Raw genomic sequence first — 13,396 nt, forward strand, 5'->3', positions numbered from 1 at the left:
CAGGTTTCTTTTCAAGGCTGTGATGTAAGAGCTATGGAAGACATGTTCACAGAATTTGGGGTTGGTCATTCCCGGTTGTTATCCGGGATTAATGGCTGAAGGAGAGGCTCTTGAGGGATAGGCAAATGACAAAGGTTAGTTTTGTTATCAAGGTATCCCAAAGCAGTACCCTAACGAATATGCTTGAGGCGGAAGTTATCAATTCATCGAGTTCACCTCTGGAGCTGGACTGAATGGATCCAGAGCTCAAGTATGGTGGGAATCAATGCACTCGTGAAACTTCTGGCATCAAGATGACTGAAGTGGAATGCACTGTGATCGAAATTCACAAGGCATCCTTCGTGATCACGTATGCGCTCAAGCTGTGGTGATGCTTCTGCGTGAGATGTCGTCTTTGAGGAGGATGCTTTTCCCACCTCTAGTGATTAATACAATAGACAGACTCCTTGAGATTGACGTCTAAGAAGCATGCAGGCATTGTGGTGTTTAGAACAATACATGGCCACCCCTGCGTTTGCTTCAATATAGAAGATTCGACGTCTCTCAGCTTCAACTAACACAAAAGGTAAGCAAGGTATAATACCGTACTTCGCGCCTCATCACCATCTCAGCGTACCTATATCAAACTTTAAGAGGCAAACCGGCATATAATTCCTCGGAAAGCTTTTCCATGAAGGAGACATGCAAGTCATTGCATTCAAATCACTTAGGAAACGCTCAAAGCCATCTTGAGATGAAACCGCTACCAACCCGACTCCGACACCCAGCCTTGCAGAATACAATACGCTCCAACAACTACCAGAGCTATAACACCCATGTCAAAGCCCACCACTTCCACCCGCCAGACGAAGCTGCCAGACGGGGTCCCGCCCAAACCATAAGACGTCAAAAGTGTACACCTTACAAAGTATAAGCCGTAAGACGGGCTTAGCAGTGGGCATTATAAAACTTCTCCTGCCTACCCGGAATACATGTTGGGAAGATGCTGTTCCAATTGGCTTCCCTATAGCGACAATGAGTATTTAAGATTCAGAATTGACTTCTCTGCCGAATATCTCGTTTCTCACACTCTCAGTCAGCAAGGACTTGCACCAGAAACGGCATCATAACAGTAAAACCATGAATCAATAATCACTATTCGGCATGAGTCCGAACCCGCTCAAAGCCCGTCATCACACGCCCTTACAAATGAGAAACAATCCCGATGACTCAAAGAACACAACAAAGCCTCAACGAAACGGCGTATTCAGAATCAACCACAAGCACTGAAGAGGGAAGATGAGTGGCGAACCCCCCACAACGGCACGGCATCGCCAAAAGCCCCTTCACAGCCGACTCCGACTCCGTATATCGCCTCACCTCCTCCGGCCGGGCATTGCCTCCATTATTACTTCCGATGAGTCATCATTACCTGACAAGTCCATAACGAACTTGTTCTAAATAGAACGCCAGGCGTTCAACAATATCCTTGGGTGAAAAGAGACCCCAGCAGATCGCATCACCAAAGTTCCCAAGACCCCGGGTTCACGTACATGCAAGTAGCCAGCTGAAAAAAAAGAACCCAAGACCCTGCGACATGACAGCCTGTTCACAAATAGCAACATCCCGCAAGCGAGCCCGCGGAACGGGCTGAAGAGAAAGAGGGCGCAGGCGGGCGATTTGGGGAACCGAAGAAAGAAAGAAAAAAAAGCGGTTCCCGGTTCCTGCTAGTGGCCGCCTCGTTGAAGAAAACCGCCAAAGCTGACAGAAAGCTGGGGTTTGAATCCCAGTTGCTTTTTGAAGTGCGCGTTCTTGCTTATCATCAGCCACGATGGCTACAGACGTTTTTTTTGGCAATGCTATGCTACATCTACATACCGCTTTTGCCTTGTCGTTTTTTGCTTGCCTTTTTGCCGTTCCGTCTTCTGACTACATGCATCTGCATGCCGATAACGCCCTTCTTTACTGTCCCCCATGCCATTTTACAGCCTATTTCGTCCATGAAGAGTTGCAGAAGAAATCATATATCACGAACATATATACATAACACACAGCAGGCCATTGCATTAATAGCCGGACAAGGCCGATACGGCCGCTGGGACTTGACACAGCCCTGCACGGGGCCATCCTCCCCCATCCCGGACGAACCGCACGCGAGACTTTGACAGCAGACTTTGTTGGACCATTTTTCATCTTCTTGCCCTGTCGGTTCTTTCCCGCATGGAACTTTGTAGATCGTCCGATGACCGCGCCGTATGAGCCGATCCGGAAGAAGGGGAAGAGGGGGGAAGAACACGCAACGGGCTCGGAATATGGGAGCGACGTGGGCTGGGGCCGCCGGGCGAGGGGGGGCGTGTGTTGTTGTGTGTGCCCAGGACCCGCGAACTTGCCTGCTTGCATGGTTTCTCCCATCACAATCTTGTGTGGAAGTGAATGGAATAGGCATGGATAGATGGTGTTGTATTCGTATGCTTCAAACGAAGGAGCGGGAATGTGTCCACCACTTCCCGTTGCAAGACAGACAGACAGCAAAAGTATATTGTACACCCCTTGATGGAGACTGGAATTTCAATTGCCTGTTTAGCTACAAAGGTTAAACTCGAAGCGAGAGCGAGAAACATCAAATCAGATAACACACACGCAGCACACACGATACCCTTCTACCAAAGGCAGAAGGGGGAAAAGGTTGTAAGCCAAAGTGTAGGCCTCCTCTCCAATACCGGATATCTTGATAAACTAACGTGGTAACACAGCAGTGATACATAGTACCAAGTATACTATATGTAGTGGCGTGGGGAGTGTGCCGTCCCGTCGGACCCAAGAAAACGCCCGTCCAACAAGCATATCGAAGCATGGGGGTTATTTTCTCACATATCTCAAGGGAACTTTTCTGAATAGTATAGGCTCGCTGCCGAAGTCTGACCTTGCTAGCCAGTCAGGAAATAAGCATCGCCGACGAACGAGCGGGCTAGAAGTTGCTCGGCCAAAGTATGTTTTTCTATCCCGTCCTTCTAGCAGGTCTCTTTGAATAATCCTACTGTAATACTACTAGTAGTACTACTACAACTCGGATGGAAGTCTCGGCAAGCAGACCGACAAAAACAATGGGCGGCTCGGCAGGCCGGAATCGGGAAGCTATCGGCCACGGGGGACAAGGTTTCGAACGAAACTTGAGCTACAATGGACTACGTGAAATAGTTTCCAAGCTGACATATCGGCTCTCCGATGCTTAATGCGCCGGTCTAACAATAATGGGAAGAAGCTGTTCATGTAATAGGCCACAAAGCGAAAGCGACATCGCATTCGCTCTGAACAGAGGCGGTCCCGATTTCTCCAGCCGTCCCGGGGGGCCTAGACCGTCGATTGCTTGCCCAAAGACCGGGGGTGGCGGGCTTGTCAACAACGGTCGGCAGTGCAACGAAGCAACGGGCACCGGAAATACAACAGAGAGAGAGAGAATGAGAGGGTCTGGAAGCAGGTCCTTTTTAGGTAGTTTCTGCCTCGTGATGAGCGTTGCTTTTGGATTGCAAGGGGCTCAGATGGCAGTAGTAGCGCGAACTCGATGGTCAGTTGGTCATGGAAGGGGTGCAAAAGAAAAGCTGAGGAAGCTTGGGGAGTGTAATAATGAGCGTTTGCTTTTCAGCGCTTTCGGTCTGGACCCTGCAGCTGCGTCCTTCTTTGGAGAGGCGTGCGTATCGGGGATGCGTATTTCCTTCTACGAGTATCTACAGATATCTACAAATATGGCAATACTACTACTAGTACGTACTGTGAAAGAAGGCAATTGTAGCCGCCGGCAAACAAGCAACGGCAGAATCTCATTGGCGAAAATTGACCCTGGCAAATAAAGAGAAACAGGGAGAAAATGGAGAAGAAAGAGAAGAAAAAAAAAAGGAAAATCTCGACCATGCGAAAGTGGGAATTCCCATCCCATTCAGCTTTTCGCCTGCCTGCATACAAGGGCTTGGCTGGGTAACGCTATGCTTTTACTACAGGCGTAGAGAGAGAGAGAGAGAGAGTCTGGACAAGTCTAGACTCTGGGGAGCCTCGCCTCGATCGGTCTGGCCCGCGGCCTGGCCGGCCGGCCGGCAGCAACCATTGTAATATTGGCCAATTCGATCTACTTCCATAAGCGCAGACCAGTTAGACCAGAGCCCCAGTGGTTTCCAGCAGCCCAACAGAGAGGCTGGAGAGAAAAAGCGAAAGTGGCTCCTCGTTGTAAAAGTTACGAAAAGGCGGGATGCAAGTTGCGTGCATTGCATTGAAAGTGGGCGTTTGCGAGAATCGGTGATGGGAGTCGGCATCGCCAAACGTGGGGGACGGGAGTGGCGATGGCCAGCTGGACGCCAGATGCCGACAACATTTCCTTTCTCCAGGGCGGGCAGACTTCACGCAACGCGCTTCGATATCGGAGAGCAGTCCGAAGTGGTGCCCGACCGGAAAGACGGCTTCGTCTGTCTTTTTGACAGCGCTTGGATATGGACCGAGCGGGCTTCTTCTTCCGGAGTACATATGAAGCTGTTGTCATGAACAACTACTAAGCAGTACCGTACGCAAAGGGGTAGCAAGGTCGTAGTGGTAGTAGTAGTAGCAAAAAATTCCGGACAATTCTTCCCGAGGAAATATGCAGCTAACAAGATTCAACAGGACGAAACGTGCCGTGGTTCAATGTCTCTCGATTTTTTGTTGTTGGTCACAAGGCCCCGAGACAAAAGATACGGTAACATCGTCGATGAGATGCAAAGCCGTCCGTCCACGTAGCAGTAGCAGTAGCAGTAGCATCATGCTTCCAAAAGTTTCTCTGTCTCAGAAGATTGCATGGTCGCATTCTACAGCAGACCACTCATACATGTACATACAACTCGCAAATCGTTAGCATGCAAGCACCACCATCCGTCCGCACATACATACATACATACATACATACATGCAATACCCTAGATTCCAGCTACACGAGATCGCGATGAGCTCGATCAAAGACGAAAAAGTGGCGAGTCCCGACCCGCCCTGTCTTGTCTCTTCCGTCCGTCGTATGAGCGAGCACAAACTACCTACTACTACTACATCGGCACCCCTGATTGATAAGGTACGCTTGGCGAACAAAAAGAGAGGACGGGGACCCTTTTTCTACGAATATGTGCAAATCGAGACTTTAGCAGGGGATCTCAAAGGGGGTCCCCCTTCTCCTCCTTGATGATCGTCGATGGCAAATCCGGCAAGTTTCCCGTTACAGTAACAGACGGGCAAAACGGGGGGTCGATAGAGGCGATAGAGGCGAGACATTTCGAGCTGTAGTAGCTTAGGAGGAAAGTATTATGGGTATGCATGCTTCCCCCCTTTGGCCGAACCCGCGGCACTACGGGAGACAGATAGTCATCTGAGACAAGTGAAATCGCGGGCATCGAGTCAACGAACGTCACGGATGAGCACGCAAAAAAAGGTACGTACATGGCTCGCAAGGCACGCATCACTTTTCGTCCTGCGTACGCGCAATGAGTTTTGGGTCTGTGACGTGAGGCATTAAACATGTGCTCTGTACATCTCTGATTACGTCGTCGTGAGACATGTTTGACACCTTATTACTCTGCCGCAAGTCTCTGTGATGAGAGTACGAATGCATACTACAGCAGATGAAATGCTAGGGATCGTCCTGTCTGGAAACACAATGAGAGTCGAAACACGGGCCCCACGAAGCTACCTTTCTCCCGGTAACTGGAAATCGACGATCAGTGCGGAGAATGGCTCAAGGGAGGAGTGAGAGCACTGTGTAGGGCAGCTGATTTTCGGGGCAACGGGGCCGCGGTGTTATCAGAGCAAGTCAGGGACCAAAGGTGAGCAAAGGTCAGGCTCAACGGATATAAGCACTCATGAGAGATGCTTTGTATGACAAGGAAGCGACGACATAGCCTCTCTTTGTTTTTGTAAAGGAGCCGGTTCCTGGTCTCGTTCTTGATATGGCGGTGACCTTTGCCCATTCACACGTTCTTCTCATTCCCTGCAAGACGTGACAAGGCAGCCGCCACACCGATTACGACGGGTGAGACACGGACTGGACGGGATGAGAGGCAGAATGACTGCAGCCGAGGTCATGAATGAACATTGGCGGGATCTCGGGGGGTCACGACCAAGCAGATTGGGTGTGGCTTGAGACTTTCGGTCCTTGCAGCAAAGGATGACCGAAAGAAGCTGCTCGTTGCCTGACAAACCTGCCTGGGATAAATGAAAACTGACGAGTCAATACGGTCGCATGAGGCCTGGAGGCCACGTCGAACGACGAGTGCTTGGGGGTAGCAGTAGGATGTATATTGGCAGCTTGCAGCGGCCAAGAGAAAACGGAAGCTGTACGTCCAAGGGTGAAACCGTTTGTAAGATGAAGACTGGACTGCCGAAAAAGGGGGTGGCCAAATGCCACGGACCGGCGCGCCTGTCAACGTAACAAACCGAGATAAGGAGGGCCACTCGGCTCTAGAGGTAATCAATCAGATGTCTTGGGGAAACGGCCGGTGCTCAGCTCGCCTCATTCGCAACTCAGCACTCAAAAGGTTCGAGGCAAGGGAAAGGAAATACATGAAGCAGAAAACCTGGCTCTGAGCTGGAACCTTCTGCCAAGGGCCTGGGGATCGGGAATTTGCAGGGAAATCAAGGAGCAGCCGATGGCGCTAGCCCGAGTGAGGCCATGGAGACAGAAGAAAGCAGCAGCAAAAGGCGACGTTGATTTGGTGAGGCCTTGGGCACGAGGAGAGAGACATGCAGCTCTCCCTTTCCACTTGGTTGGCTGAAATGAGCCGCCGGGCTGAAGGACTTGATAGATTGACTGAAGCAAGCAAACCGGGCAGGCTGACGATGGGGCCTGTTTCTGTCTGCAGGTACTTGTATCAGAGCCTGCTACCTAGTAATACGATGAAGCGGCCAAGTTACTTGTATGTGCAGCAGTAGGACGCAAATCATGGTGACGTGGAGCCGACGTTTTGCTGCATTTCAGCCCGCGGGCCAGCGGGACTGGGCGACGGTATCGAATTGATCTTCTTGCCGCGGTAGCTTGGTCCATTGCCTTGTTTCGCTCGATGCGATGCCGTGCATAGGGGACGCTCCTATTACCTACTGGGTAGTAAAGGGCCATCTGGCCATCTGGCCATCTGGTCATCTACCTCGGACGTCTGGCTCCGTGCTTGTGCCCGTGCTCGTACGACTCATACGTACGTTCATTTACCTGCAAAACAAAACGCGCGGCCGCTCATCCAGTTCCTTCAGTCAGTCATATGTGCATGATAAGCCCGCCCCAGGAGACCAGCATCAGCCAGTCAGCGCGGCGTCGACGATTTCCGATTCGGACGCCTTACGGGGAGGGGCGTTGCTTGTGCTGGAATCCTAGGAGTTGGCCCTAGCAATGCTGGGGAGAGGATGAGTCATCTGCGAATGTACATTACGTGCTGTGTCTGTTCGACCGCATTGACTGAGACATGCTGTAACTGTCGCAAGCAGAGCACAGGTTTGGCTGGCATGCGCCGATGGAGACGAGAGTTCAAGGCACAGGCACCAGGCATGCAGCAATCCGGGCAGCGGTGCCTGGTACATGCATAATCCTCATTAGCCGCATGTGCGCACAAATGCTGCTGCCGTCCACATGTTTCAAGCCTAGCGCCATCGCGGCCATCTGAAACGCGCGGGCTCTGGCGTGTCCATTTTTCCTCCCCAAAACCCCGTTTGTTCGCTCTCGCCGCCTCGAGTGGATTGCAGTGTGAATGCCTCGTTCAGCTGGAGTCCGAAGCGCACCGATTCGCTGCCTCATCTTGATTAAACGCCGCGAGCACGATATCCATTCCATCAGGCCCTTTCATTTATCCTGGGCTTCTGGAACCTTTTTTTTTTTCCTTTCTCGTTTCTCGTTTCACCCAATTCGATATGCACGAAATATCTCGTCTGGTTTCCGATTGCCGACGGCGATGGCCGATGAGCAAAAAATGCGTGGTATCCATAGCTGCGGTGCCCGACGCTGCAAGGGTCGAGAAAGAAGGTTGTTTGCCATCGTGATTGGCGATGGGAATCGGCTGAGGACAGACTCCCGGCTCGCCGGACGGTTGCCCGATCCGAGAGTTCGTGAGAACCGCTGCGCGTCAGCCTCCATGTGCTGTGTCCGTGGGAGGATCCTGCCAACTAATTGAATTCCACGGCAGTCCGTCCTGAGCGCCAACTCTTGGTATCGTACGTCTTATTGTGGCTTGTTGCTTTCGGCGGAGACTCCGGGCTCCGACTCCGTTCACCGACTCGGCTTTTCACAGTTCCTTCTTACAAAACGCGCGGCTTTTGGGCACGAATTGAGCGTTTACAGTTTCAACTACGCGGCGCTATCCCATTGTAGTGGCGTTTCGCGGCGGCATGAGAGAAAAAAGAGTCAAGCAAAGGCAATCGGTGAGGAATTCTGTGTCCACAACAAGTTGGGCAGCCTCAGCACGGAGCACATTGGGACGGACTTTCTGTGAGCTGGCAGCGATGCCTGTTCCCTCGGTTCTTCTGGGATGTCCCCGGCTTGAACTTGTTGTGTTGTTACTATGGCCACAGGGCTATGGAGACAGCCTCGCTGGCATGTTTCTGCTCAATCCAAGGCCCGTCCTGAAGCGTTTCAATTTGAGTCGTTTCCGCATCATGAATGAAATGCGCGTCTGGTCCGTCTAATCAGAGCAGTCAAGCAACGGCGTGGCTCTGCAGGCACTTGGCATTCCCCGTCGGTTGTAGCCTCGTATGGTGCCAATGCAGCCTGTTGTGTATTCTTATTTTGGCATCAACTATCATGGTACGTGCAGTAGAGCCATCTGTACAGCCACCGAGACGACGGCGAGCTTATTGCAGCAACGCAACCAGGCAACGCAACACACCCAAGACACGTCTCGGACCGGGCGGCGCAATAGCTTTCCTTCCTAGAGCAGCTTGAAACCGAAGCTTAGCTGATGAGTCAAAAGCTCATAACACCGAGACAAACTGATGCATCACCAGGTAAGCAGCAAAGCTGGCCGGAGCAAGCCTTGTTCCTCCTTGGCATCCAGAATCCTGCCGCCTTCTTTTTCCTCGTCTGGCCAACGACGGGACCCTCGGCTGACAGCTCGTCCCAGCTGTTGGGCTTAGCGAGTGAGGCGAAGAAAGCTTTTTTTGTTTTTCTTCTTCTTCCTTCAAGGTGTAGGTTGGTTGACTGCACATGGTGTTTTCCCCCCTGTCAGATCCACCAACGAGGGCGGCAATGACAGGTTTGGGAGCCCACCGCTCTCCAGATCACGGCCTTTGGGCATCGAGATATCGGATGGTTCCCTGGTCCTTACCCATAGTTTTGCAAATTACCCGGGCGAGGGCGAAGACTGAAGAAGGCAGAGTCACAAACTGATTGGATTGATGCTGCAAGAAAAAAACTTCCATAGTGGACCGAGGCGATTGGATGCTCTGCAAAAATGCCAGACAGACCGGGTTCCAGCGCCCACACTTGTTCGCCCCCCTCTCTCTCACTGGCTCCTTGGAGCACTCTAGCAAACGCCCTGAAATTCTAGTCGCTGCCAGCAGATTCAAGCAGCGAGTGGTAGAAACGGAAGGGAAACTCTCGTATCCTGCATATGCGCATAACCGCAGTCGACCACGTCGAGCACACGCCCCTCCCTCCCCCTCTCATGGTCCTGGCCCTGTTTCCCGGCTGTGCTGGACATGGGCTGCGGCACGCCCTCCCTGGCCAAGCTGGTGCTAAGCCTTCTTTTCCAGCTTGCATCTATCCCGTATTCGAGCTGAACTGGGCCCCCGTCGACGTCCCCTTTACGTACATACCGTTCTGGGTTACGAGGTTACGAGCGGTACGTGCAAGGGACGTTGACTGTAGGTCCAAGGTGCAGACTGCCGGGGCCCAGGAACAAGGAAAACAGAGAGAGAGAGATGATACAAACAAGGAGTCGTAGAAGAATACCACCGCAAGAGTAGGTAGCATAACACAGAGGCATACCGCCATCGGACCGCCCCAGCTCGGCTGCAGCAACAGCAGCAAGTCCATGCAGGCCTCGCTCGCAACAGAAAGTGACATTTCCTGCGTCCATCCAATCTCGATTGCATAAACTGGCACATGAATCAAAGCAGCACAACCAGCTTAACTTTGCCGAACCCACCCAGTCCCGCGCCGGCCGCCCTCCAGCAAAGCCTGCGTCGCTCCGTTGCCCGAACCGAACGTGCAGCAAAGCGAACCTACCGTTTACCCAGATATCCCCTTGTCGCCCTTGTGCCCTTTTGTTGCATCCACCCCGGGCCCAGACGGCATCGACGATCGCCCAGCACCCTCCCTGGCGTGGATCGTTCCTTGTTGCCTTGCCTTTGCCTTGTTGGAACCGGAGACCCTATTTTTCTTTCTCTTGTCTTCTCTGCCTTTTTTTCCCCTCTTGCTGCCCTTCCTAGCTGGTTCCCTGTTTCTGCACGCCCCCCCTTTGGAGAACTGGGTACAACGCCCACGCCCACGCCCACGCCCACCCTTCCCTCGCCTTCTGGCCCTACGACACACCTCCTATTGCTAGTACTTTAATCAAGGCCCATCCCTCCTTCGAGAAAGATATCCGCTACACAACTAGGACCGCTTGACTACCAGACAACTTGTTGATCTTTCTCAACTCTCGTTTCCTACTCTTTCTTCATTCTCCATTTTTGAACAAAGAGGCCAAACGACGAGTTACAACAAACAATCAATACAGCATCCATCCAAACGACCACATCCATCGACGGCTCTCTACCCTTGGATAACCGTCCTTGCGTCTCCTCCGCCATCGCCCAGATATATATCCAACAAACAAAGCCTGTTATCTCTTTCCTCCCCCCCTCCATAAGGATGCCCGCTGCCGCCCTCATCGCCAGCCACAACTTCGCTTCCGCCTCCTCTTCCGACTCCGACGTCTCCTCGTCCTCAGCCAGGATGGACTCCAACCCCCGGCCCATCGCCTCCGTGCTGGTGCTGCGCTGCATGCGGTGCGCTCGATCCGCCGAGACGACGACGACGGACGACGCGAGCACCGCCGGCATGGTGCGCATCTCGCACAACCTCTACTACTGCGAGCGGTGCGCCAAGCTCGTGGGATACAAGTAGAGGCAGAGCGTTCTGTCCCTTTTGTACCAGCACACGCAAGTTGCGCAATTTTTTCACCTGCTTGAGCGACGCAGCCAGCCTTTTTTTTACTGCGTCGTTGTACTTTATATTCTCCTTGGGAAGCGAGCATTCGATACGGCATTATAGACGGGACGCACCTTTTCTTCTGGACCATAGACGACATCTTCACACTCACGGCTGGTCCGCCTGGTATCGCTACGCCCTGGAAACAGCCATCAAGAGCATTCGCCAGTCTACGCAGCCAATTATGCCATCTCTGACAGATGCCAAACACCGTCACCTGTCAAAAAATCGAGCTCTCACCTGCATCCAGGGAGGATTTGGCACTCCTACAGCTTCCTCCGCTTAGGTCAGATGCCCTGCGCCCGAACGGCACGGGATGACGCCCTCGCAACCTGGCATCTTTTTTTTTTTCTCTCGGGCCCTGGATTCCTTTTCTCCTGGATCGACGACGAGAAAACGGGCGCTGCCTTGTGGGAGTTGCTATCTTTATCCCGGCACCCCCATGTCTTCCCGCAACGGGCAGCCCCGCGAGCCCAGGCCCAGGAATGCAATACGGGGTTTCGTCACCCAGTGCGTCGGCTCGACGGTCAGCACTCTATGCGGCATAGCTCGGGTCGCGATTCCCGGGACCGCAGCAGCAGCACGCCGTTTGGCCACATGGGCTGAGATCCGTGAATGCGCTCAGCCTGGCCGTCCAGCGTCATGTCATGTCGTGTCGTGTCGACTTGTCCGCAGTCGCCTGGCCTCGTGTGTCTAGCGCGACATTTCCGAGCGCCGATGACGAGTCTGGAGCTCGAAACCAGCGGATGTTACCGAGGCGGACGTGGCTCGGCTTGCCAGAGCGTAGCCTTCGCTTCTCCGCTGCGCATGTGCATCTCCAACGCGATGCCACTTGACGCTCCCCTCGTTGTGCACTGCGCACATGCGGTGCTACCCGAGCGTCCCTGGGTGCAGAAACGCAGTCCACGCACGCACTCACACGCACGCGCACGCGCACACACACACAAGGCGCAGGCCTCTTCGCTTGCACCGCACCGTGGCTGGTCTGGCCGTCTGCTTGCGCTGCACATGCGACGCAGCGCCAGCGACAGCGACAGCGCCCAGCGCCCTCGCGACCTCGCGACCTCGCCCGCAGACAGGGCCTCCAATTGGAGCCTGCGGCATTTCGGCACATCTGGTCGGCGTTGGCCCTTGTGCGACGCTGATTCGACAGGCCTCGTCATTTTGTGACAGGTCGTTTGGGCCGGCCTTTCTGGGGAACTGGGAACCACGACGGCCTCGACTCTCCACCTCGACCTCGGGGTATGTCCATGCGGAACAAGCACCATCAAGCCTTATGAATGACGACCGCCGCGATGAATGATGGTATCATCGACTTGATTTTTCTACTCTCGGCTCCGCCTTTTTTTATCAGATACCCTTTGCCAGGTCTTTGCAACTGCCGGCGTCTTTTCCTTTTCCTCATTTTCTTTCCCTGGGCCCCTCCAGACTGCCGACGACAAGCGACGAATGGCCTGGCCCAGAGAGCGCCGTGTGCGACCAGTTCTTGCTGTGCGACAAGGGTCTGCCTTAGCCTTTGGCACTTGAAGCAAGGGATTGAAGACAGTCGCAGCGACGCAAGAAAAAAGCGAGGAGAAGCGACCAGTGGGTTCTGAACGGGGGCCATGTTGGGACTAGCCGCTGTATCGCCTTGGTCTCAACCCTTGGCATGCATCGTGCTGTTTTCCTCTCTACTTTTGCTTGGTCCCTTTTTTGGTTCCCTTCCGGCACAGCCACTGACGTGTTTATTACTTTCTGTCGCACCTTGTTCTTCATTTTACACGCCTTCTCTGCATGGCGCTGCGCGTCTAAGAGGGGTCTCTTTTCTATTTGGCGCTCTCTGGGCCGCATATACGATGGGATGAAACTTGTGGTCTGGTGTCGGGTGGATTTCGTTCGGTACAAGGGATCTTTTTTCTCTTGTCTTTTTCACTTCTTTCTTTGCGCGTGGTTCGCAAATGATCTGTTACCGAGTACTACTTTTTTTTGTCCGTTCTCTCATGTTTTGCGGTGTTTTTCACCTTGGCTGGTTTGGGCGGGATTTTCCTTTTTTTTCATGGAATACGCGATAGAACGATGGGATTTTCTTACTGGTTATTGGGATAGTATAGTGATACCACCGGCTTTGAGCCTTGCTTTTAAATCTTAGAATGCAACAAACGCTATCATGACTACACACATATACATACATCCACATATTATCCATTTTCTTGATATTTGATGCTCTGCAAGTGTGAAGCGTGTATGAAGGTGGAAACG

The 13,396-nt window shown here is 52.9% G+C and overlaps 2 protein-coding genes across 2 annotated transcripts; one reads left to right on the forward strand and one right to left on the reverse strand.

The window, feature by feature from the left end:
• Nucleotides 1–10,819: 10,819 nt before the first annotated feature.
• Nucleotides 10,820–11,074, forward strand: BBK36DRAFT_1126269 (hypothetical protein; the record flags this gene model as incomplete). Its single annotated transcript, XM_024891366.1, has 1 exon — nucleotides 10,820–11,074. The coding sequence occupies one exon, from the start codon at nucleotides 10,820–10,822 to the stop codon at nucleotides 11,072–11,074; it is 255 nt and encodes an 84-aa protein (XP_024746816.1).
• A 777-nt stretch (nucleotides 11,075–11,851) lies between these two features.
• BBK36DRAFT_1143969 (hypothetical protein) lies at nucleotides 11,852–12,321 on the reverse strand (the record flags this gene model as incomplete). Its single annotated transcript, XM_024893637.1, has 2 exons — nucleotides 11,852–12,012; nucleotides 12,102–12,321. 2 exons carry the CDS (start codon nucleotides 12,319–12,321, stop codon nucleotides 11,852–11,854), a joined length of 381 nt encoding a protein of 126 aa, XP_024746817.1.
• Between the last annotated feature and the right edge of the window lie 1,075 nt (nucleotides 12,322–13,396).

The sequence above is a fragment of the Trichoderma citrinoviride genome (genome assembly GCF_003025115.1).
Source record: "Trichoderma citrinoviride strain TUCIM 6016 unplaced genomic scaffold BBK36scaffold_13, whole genome shotgun sequence".
Classification (NCBI taxonomy): Eukaryota; Fungi; Ascomycota; class Sordariomycetes; order Hypocreales; family Hypocreaceae; genus Trichoderma; species Trichoderma citrinoviride.